Here is a 9,493-nt window from a genome sequence, read left to right on the forward strand (position 1 = left end):
GTCTCATAAACTAAGGCGCTAGAACTATTCTGTAGAGAGCCAGCCTGGTGTAGTGGTTAAGGGCGGAAGACTCTAATCTGGAGAACCGGGTTTGATTCGGCATTGCTCCATATGAAGCCTGCTGGGAGACCTTGGCCAGTTGCAGTTCTCTCAGAGCTCTCTCAGCCCCGCTTACCTCACAAAGGTGCCTGTTATGGGGAGAGGAAAGGAAAAGTGATTTTAAGCCACTTTGAGACTCCTTAAGGTATAGAAAAGTAGGGTATAAAAACCTACTCTTCTATTCTGTACCAAAATTGTTGTTTTTGGCATGATTATACTTTGAAGTATTTTAAGGCGGTAATTCTAGATATGGTTATTTCAGGACAGGTTCCATTAAACACCATGTAGCTTACTTCTGAGTAAACAGCATAGAATTAGGATGTTATCCTTTTAATAACTGTGACATTATAAGCTACTTTGTTTGTAACAGTGGTCAGGTGATGAAAGTTTTGCTTCACTCATACTATTATTTCTTGGTCTAAAGGAAACAATTTGTATTTTTCCATTATAAATACATTCATATTAAACGAAGCATATTGACTTGTTTCAATATTGATAATTGAAACAAATTGTAATTCTTCTGTTCTTTCTCTTCACAGGTGTGCTGGTTCTGATACTTCAAAATGCCATTGGTAAAAAGAAACATAGACCCCAGATATCTTTGTCATACAGCACTGCCACGGGGCATCAAAAATGAACTAGAATGTGTTACCAATATCTCCTTGGCAAACATTATTAGACAACTAAGCAGTCTAAGTAAGTACTCAGCATTTTTCTTTGACAATGAATTATGAGCTAAAATTGTGTTTTATTGCAAAAGCAGACTATTTTCAAAATATTAGCTCATAATATTTATTTTAATATTATGTCTGACTGGTGATGTATGTAACAGTGCGCGAACTCTAATCTAGGAGAACCGGGTTTCATTCCCCACTCCTCCACTTGTAGCTGCTGGATGACTTTGGGCAAGCCATAGTTCTGTCAGAGCTGTTCTCTCAAGGACAGTTCTTAAAAGGGCTCTCTCAGCTCCACCTACCGCCCAGGGTGTCTGTTCTGGGGTGGGGTGGGGGGGGGTGGGGTGGGGTGGGGAGGGGAAAGGAAAGGAAAGGAAAGGAGTCTGTAAGCGTCTCTGAGACTCCAAGTGAAGGGCGGGGTATAAATCCAATCTCTTCTTCTCTTCTTCTTCTAGTTGGAATAATGCCTGTAAAATTTTCTGTTGAGGAGGATCTTCTTTGTGATCTTGGTGCATCACACCTCTGAGATATAGTGTGCCTGCACCGACCCCAGTTGGTAAACTTGAACGCTAAAAGAGATTTTCGCGCCTGCCACTTTACTATGCAGTGCTGATGTATGTATGAGGGCTGGACCAGAGGTCTTGTAGATTCCTACTTTGAACTATTTGTTCTGTCAAAGCATTCGACTTGTTTACAACTTTGCTGACTTTCTACAATAAAGCCAATTAAAGGACTTTTTGGGTCTGAGAGTTACTACCCTGACACTAGGACAGGAGAAAAATACATATGTTTGGTATTGGATCCCTTTAGCTTTTCAGGGAGATGCAGGACGCTAAAGGGGAAAGAGGTAGAGATCAATTCCTTCCATTCACAGATTATGGAATTCAATCCATGGTGGCCAACCTGGAGAAGACTTAAGTGATTGATACTGGTGCAGAACCATCTTGGATAAAGTCAGCAAGAGAGAAGGCTATCAAAAAGAAAATTGCAAAGATAACCTAGACATGAACAGATTTAAATTACAGAGAAGAATGAAAGGCAAGGTAGACTTGGATATGACCCCATGCTTCATAGATAACAGTATCTGTGAGAGAGACAAAGGTTACAGAGGACAGGTTTTGGCACAGCTCTGTCGCTTCTTGAGATATTGAGATTGAATACAATCATGGATTTTCATTAGTACTGTCTTTGTTATAGACAGCAATAGATACATTGCTATTGATTTTAAGAGTAGTTGAAGTAGACTATGTGATATTTCCTAGGAGCAAATTTTACAGTAGATCAGCTGTATGATTCTTGGGTGGTTTTAGTAACTATATTGATCTTTTTTTTTAAGCACTGTTTAAGAACTTCTTAATTGAGAAGAAATAGTTGCAAGTGGTTTTTGCATTCTTATATTATTACTTGTGGCCATAGTCCTGAATTATCTTTGGTACACTGAAAATCTGATCGTTCATTCCCCACCCCAAAACTGAATGGTTTTGGAAATGTTGTTTTTAGCGTAACTCCCCTGAGCTAAGCTTTGCTTTACCTGTTCAGTGGCAAAGAAAAAAGAAGCCATAAGCATATCCTTCCGCTCCATATTGGGAGCGGTGGCACAGGCAGTAAATGAAGCCTGCATTCCATCTGACCAAACAGCTTCAGCTGTTCGAGTCCCACCGTGGCCGGGGTGAGCTCCCGGTCTATATCCCAGCTCCCGCCCACCCAGCGGTTCGAAAGCCCGCATGGGCAAGTAGATGAATGGGTACCTGCTGTTAGAGCGGGGGGGCACCCTTCCTTCCCTTGTGATGGCGGTGGTGGAGCATGGCGTTGGCAGCTAGCGGCGGAGCGTGGTGGCAGCGAAACATGGCGGCGGTGGTGGTGGTTGAGTCGAGCGGCCCGAGTGGAGATTGGCCAGCGAAGCACGGCGGCGGGGCAACTCGGTAGGCTGGAGCCAATTGGGACAGAGGCCGGCTGCGGAGGGTGCGCTGTCGGGCGCTGTCGGCCCATGCCCGGAAGGAGTCGCCGCGACCGGAAAAAGAAGATCTGCGCCAAAAGACGTCGTCGGATTGGAAGAACCTCCGCAAAAAAGAAACGACAACTAAGTCCCTGCCATGGGTGCCTGATAGGTTGTCACTTCCCCCTCATTGTGTGTGGCCCTAGTAAAAAAGGTAATGTAATTAGTAGTTGTACAAATGTAAACCGCTCAGAGCCCTTAGGGGGTGAGCAGTCTATAAATTAAATGTAATAATATCAGGTGGAGTATGGTGCTAGCCTGAACTGCCACTGCTGATAGTGAATTCTAACCACCATTAGCATTTCCATACTGTGCCAGTCAAATGAATCCTTATGAGGCAATAGCTGTGGCATACACAAGCATCTCTGGAAGATTAAAGGTTTTCAGCTCCTTCAGGATCCCTGACCCAGAAGTTCGTTATATCTTGATTGAAAAAAATCATAATGCATTCCTCTTTTCAGATATGCTTATCTAGTGTTCTGTATACTGGAATAAGAGACGGATTGTTGATGTCTTGTCTGTTCTGTTTAATTTCTGAAATTAAATATTTGTTTTTAAATTTGTTTTCATCTGGATATACTGACATGTTCTAAAATAAATCTTCCCAATAGTGCTAAAATTGTCAACTCAGAATACAAATATCAATAAAAGGCTGATGCTAGGAAAATATTTGGTAGCCAGACTCCTGCTGTTCTTGTTAAGCTTTCTCTTTTGGGATTGTCTTTGTAGTACCACTTTTTTCCAACCATTACTTCTTCAGGAGATAATATAAAAATGCTAATAAGTAGAACATATGCAGGGGTCAGGTTTTAAAAGGATTGCCTAATATTTCATATTTCAGAATATCCAAGGTAACATAGAAAAGCCATATTTGCTATAGCGACCACACTGTTTGGTTACCTTGTCATTGTGCAAGTTCTCAGTACTGAAAAAGAGACTATATTGAGTTGGATCTAACTAGCTTTTTCAGTGGTGAAAAAAGGCATTCCCTCTAGCTGCCCAAAAACGCTGTGCTGGAGATCATGGGACATGCATGGATAAAAATAATGTGTAATGAGAAATATAATGAGGAGGCAAATTTGGCAAAATTGTGCAAAAAGGCTGGCTGGATCCCACCCATTTTTTGGAAGGATTTGGTAAAAAAAATTCTTCATTCTGAAGTATCTTTTACAGAAACCTTCTAAAGAATACTACTGGTATTATTTTTGCTTTCTTTAATTATTTATTGTAAACAGGATAACTCCTCCTTTAATTACTTTTCCTATCTACTTTATCTTAGTACCTAGAACATTCCCCCATCTATTCCCCCCATTCTGTGCTGATAATTATTCACTTGGGATTTACTGGAGCTGTATCAGCTGTAGCCCGCTGGATTTATGGGTCCTACCAGTTTCATTTTAGTACTATTTAGACCAGTATCCTATTTTAAGACTTTAAAGAATGCACGTTATCATCAATTGCTTGATATCCTGTAGCAATCATTGAACAAATGAGTGGTAGTTATATCTATTCCATTTGTATTCCAAGCTCAGGGCAGCATACACAGTTCTCTCTTCCCTTTTCAGTCCTTTTAATAACTCTGGGAGGTGGGTTACTTTGAGAGGGTGACTAGCCCAAGGTTACCCAGTAAGCTTCATGGCTGAATGGGGATTTGGGTCCATATCTTCTGAGTGCTAGGCTGACATGCTGACTCATCTACTGTAGTCCTTCTGTCTTGAAAACTCCTGAGTTACTGGGCTAGTAGAAAGTCTCTATTCCAGGTTGCTGCTCTCAGTATGTTTGCCTATTTGCAGTATTCTACTGTATACTGCTCTGCATAACCAGAAACAACAACAGGTTTGCTGTAATTTATTACATCCTTTGTCAGCTGCCCAGCAGTCATCTTAAATTATGGTACCATTGGAGGATATAAGAAGCCAGATACCTTAGCTGGATATTTGTCTGTTCTTCCTTCACCAAGCAGTTGATTTCAAGAGCTAGGTACAGACATTAATGCTAATTTATTTCTTTACCTGTCAATGAAGTCTAGTGCAGATATACTTGCAATCTTCAATCATGGCTAACAAATCAAGAGCAGGCCATGCACACATTCCCTTGCTCTTCTGTAAACAACTTTAGCCATGTTTAAAAATTATACCTCCCCCCTCTATAACTGGGGCTAATGCTGACTAGTATTCTTATTGTGACCATTGTTTGCAAATGCTGGTTAGGAGGGCATCGTTACTGTAATCCTTAACCCTGTTTCAACCTATGAGGTAAGCTTGCGATCATGACCCCTTAAAAATAGGATTTTTATTTCTGAACAAAGGTTTCATATGCTCTCCAATTCATATAGCTTTTTCTTTGGTGTCTGTCAGGCTATCAACCACTTTGGGTGTGGTTCTTCTCTAAAAAAAACAGCACTCATCATCATCCAACTCTTAGGGAAGAGAAAGAAAATGGGGAGCAGGAGATAAAATAGAACGGGTGCAACTTCTCGCCGAGGATGATGCATTTAACAAAAGCTCCGTACAGTCCCATATGTCTACATGTCCTGTGGTGGCAGCATAATTGCTTAAACTGTCATGGCTGTGTATGTCTGTATATATATACATATGCACATATACATACACATACACACAGAGAATATAGAGTATTTTCTTTTTTTAGAAAAAAATGTTAGCATTAGTTTTGCTCCTGATGGGAAGACTCATCTCTCCTTCACATGGTTCTGTGCTCCTGCGCTGCTGCCACTACTGCCGTTGCCACTACTGCCGTTGCCGCTCCCGTTGCTGCTGCTTCCACTGCTGGTACAGAGGACCTCTGTGAGGTCATCCATGATGGTGGTTTCTTTAGGGTCCACCAGGTTGAACTCCCTGATGAATAGGATGAAGTGTGTGTAGAGTGTGTTCAAGTGTCCATGGAGCTCCAGTACCAAAGTTTCCTTGAAGTGTGAGGAATAGATGTGGGCCAGCACATGGAACAGGTATTTGCAGATCTTCTTCACTAGGGACTCAAAGGAGTTGGGAAATTCTTTACCATATTTTGTAGGAAAGACATCTTCATCTGTCACTAGCTTCTGTACTGAACTCATGACAAAATCAACATACTGAGGGGCGGTGCACTTTATCTTCTTTCCCCGCTCATCATACCAGTAGTATTGTCTGTGGAGAGAATAGACAACAGTGAAATTTGGATCTTTAATTCCAGAGAGCTCAAGCCTGTTCAAGGAAGCACAGCCAACAGGTCATTTTAGCTCATTACTCTGATTCCACAGAGTCTAAGGTATGATGCTGCAAGTGTCTCACTGTCAATTGGAGTGCAGCAGCCTCTGTTAAGGATGCTGTGGCAGCAGATGCCAAATATCATGAGAGCCGACAGCAACTTTAGGCAGAAACTATTTGAATGGCCTGGCAAGTACAACCTTGCTGTTGTTTGCCTCTGTCACACAGCATCTCATTTGAAGAGGGTAGTCCGCATTTCCCATCACACACAAAAAAAGTCTGGCCCTTGAAGAGACGTGTGTTTTTTTGAATGCAGACGTCATGCCAGAGGTGCTTATCGGGAGAAAAAGACTACGTGAAACAGCAAAGACACTAAGAGAAAAAGAGATCCCTTATAGATGGTTAGTGCTCGGCCACCTGGTGGTCGATTTAAATAACAAAACAATCTCAGCACATAATGAGACAACGGGTAAAAGGTTAGTGGAGGCTGTTATTAAAATGAAGGAAGGAGGTGTTTGAAGGGAACAATGTGTTCTGGCATTGATACTTAGGTTACAGTGTGTGTATGAAAAAACAACTGAAAGTTGGGTTTATTAGTATAAGAGTAGACTTAAGAGTCTAAATATTATTAAGCAAGAATGTTATATAAGAGTTAAGTGTTAGATTAGGGTATAGCAAGGAGGTGAAGAGTTATATTTAAATATTTTATATATATTATTGGTACCCTTTTGTATTGTTTGTAATTGGGCTGGTGATATACCGAATAAACTGAAACTGAAACTGAAACAACCACTTTGGGTGTGCCTGCTCCAACTGGTTTTCCTAGGCTCTGTCCCATGAACAGTGGACCCTATTGCACCTCATCTCAATAGCACTCTTCATTATAGGACTTCACTTTTAGAGGAGATTTTTTTGAGAGGGTGTAATAGAGGTATTGGAGCTGCGGTGGCTCAAGTGGTTAAGACGCTGACCTGCAGGCTGTGGAAGGTCAGTAGTTCAGCAGTTCAAGACCTGAGTGTGCCGCATGACGGAGTGAGCCCCCGTCTCTAGTTCCAGCTCCTGCCAACCTAGCAGTTCGAAAGCAAGAAATTGCAAGTAGATAAATAGGTACCACTTCGGTGGGAAGGTAACAGCGTTCCGTGCACCTTGGTGTTTAGTCATGCCGGCCACATGACCACGGAAACGTCTTCGGACAGCGCTGGCTCTTCGGCTTTGAAACGGAGATGAGCACCGCAACCCTAGAGGCAGACTCGACTGGCTTCCAAGCAAGGGAACCTTTACCTTTTTAATAGAGGTAATAACTTCTCCCTCAGCAGTATTCCTTTCATTGTCTGTAAAAACATCATAGGGAATATTAACTTCGACTAGATTGGCTTGCAGATGAGGAGAGTAGCAATTTACTTGCAAGTAATTGCCTTCATATAAAGTATGCCCTTGCTGCAGGTAGCTTATATCATGTAGACAACATTGCTATTATGTGCATTACACTAAAGGGGGAGAGCCCTGACCTGGATAGCTCAGGCAAGCTCAGTCTCCTCAGTTCTTGGAAGCTGAGCAGGGCCGACCCTGGCAAGTAATAGGAAGGGAGACCTCCAAGGAATACCAGGGCTCAGAATGCAGAGGCAGGCTGTCAAGGCACCTCTCTGAAAAATGTCCAAGCCCCCAATAGGGGATGGCAGAAGTCGCCATGACTTCCAGGCATGCGAGCACACACACAAAATACCCACCAAAAAGAAAACTAAAGTGGGAGAGATCATATGCTTAACATATGCATTTATAATAGTCTATGATTTTATAGTAATGCTTTCTCTAGTGCCTGCTCCTCTTAATGAACCCAACAGAGAGACAGAGAAATAAATGTTTTTACCTTCTCATTTGGAGATGTGACCAGAGATCATACTAGATACATGTGGTACTTTTCATTTAACAGAAGAAAGGAATTACTTGCTCAAATTGTTAAGGGATGAGATTGATATTTTGCTTTATGAACTATATTTGCTGCTGCATACACTCTATGGACTGTGCACACACACACATGGGCTCAGAAAGCTGTACAAGTCACCTGTTGTGATACTACACATAGAAGGTGCCTGCATAAGCCTTACACGTGAATGAGGTTTCAGTTATACAACTGCCAGCCTGGTGAGGAAGCACAAATTTCCATTATTGTCAGCAAAACAACAACTTGAGAAGAAGCAGCCCCCATTGCTGAATTGTTTACTGTCACGTATGCAACAGCTCTGCTTTATTTTACATTGGCATTTCCTGCCAGATGGACCTTTGATGACCAGGCAATGGCCAAGCTTCATCTGCACTTCAAGAGAGCATCTTGACGCCAAGTTTTCATACTTGCCCAGATGCCATCCTCTGAGCTATGTCTTAGGTTACAATATTGTCCCACCCTCTAGGTAGCCACCCCTCACTGCACGCAACCAATGGGATTGTTTATGGGATGGACTAATAGGAAGGTGGGTCACGAGGTTGACACAGTTGCCACCCACCCAAAAGACCACCTATAAAAGGTAAGGACCATTAAATTGGCCCTTGCTAGCTAGCATGCCCCGCAGTAACCCCTCTCTGCTTTATACTCCTCTTTTGTCCAGCTTGCTATACCCAAACCCTTGCCTCTACTCTGATCTGTTGATCTGCAGTCAAGAGACCCACACGTGCTGGCTGGTTCTAGCTGTGTGTTAAACTTCCCTAGGTTTCTATTTTCTCCCCATCCATTCTTCATTGGAACGGACAATTTTCAGGACTGATAAGTATCACTCCTCATCACCCTACCTGCTAATGCAAACATGCTCATTTTAATACTGTATTTAACATAAGAACATAAGAGACGCCAATGTTGGATCAGGCCAAAGGCCCATCCAGTCCAACACTCTGTGTCACACAGTGGCCAGAAATACCAGGTGCCATCAGGAGGTCCACCAGTGGGGCCAGGACATTAGAAGCCCTCCCACTGTTGACCCCCACCCAAGCACCAAGAAGACAGAGCATCCCTTGCCCCAGAGCCCCTATCTATACCTTGTGGCTAATAGCCACTGATGGACCTCTGCTCCATATGCTTATCTAATTCCCTTTTTAAGCTGTCCATGCTTGTAGCTGTCACCACTACCTGTGGCAGTGAATTCCATGTGTTAATCACTCTTTGGGTGAAGAAGTACTTCCTTTTATCCGTTCTAACCTGACCACTCAGCAATTTCATGGAGTGCCCACGAGTTCTTGTACTGTGAGAAAGGGAGAAAAGTACCTCTTTCTCTACCTGCTCTATCCCATGCATAATCTTATAAACCTCAATCATGTCACCCCTCAGTCGTCGTTTCTCCAAGCTAAAGAGCCCTAAGCGCTTTAACCATTCCTCAATAGGGAAGTGTTCCAACCCTTTTATCATTCGAGTTGCCCTTTTCTGCACTTTTTCCAAAGCTATAATATCCTTTTTAAGGTGTGGTGACCAGAACTGCACACAGTATTCCAAATGAGGTCGCACCATTGATTTATATAGGGGCATTATGATATTG

General features: G+C 42.5%; 1 protein-coding gene and 1 pseudogene across 1 annotated transcript in view; one reads left to right on the forward strand and one right to left on the reverse strand.

Moving 5' to 3' along the window:
- The first annotated feature begins 662 nt into the window (after nt 1-662).
- WASF1 (WAS protein family member 1) overlaps nt 663-9,493 on the forward strand; it is a 49,025-nt gene continuing 40,194 nt past the window's right edge. Inside the window, exon 1 of the mRNA XM_015407093.1 lies at nt 663-795. Within this exon, the coding sequence (XP_015262579.1) occupies nt 663-795 (133 nt within the window). The remainder of the gene's footprint in view (nt 796-9,493) is intronic.
- LOC107106877 lies at nt 5,455-5,906 on the reverse strand (annotated as a pseudogene).

The sequence above is a fragment of the Gekko japonicus genome, unplaced genomic scaffold (genome assembly GCF_001447785.1).
Source record: "Gekko japonicus isolate JY-2015 unplaced genomic scaffold, Gekko_japonicus_V1.1 scaffold2747, whole genome shotgun sequence".
NCBI classification, from domain to species: Eukaryota; Metazoa; Chordata; class Lepidosauria; order Squamata; family Gekkonidae; genus Gekko; species Gekko japonicus.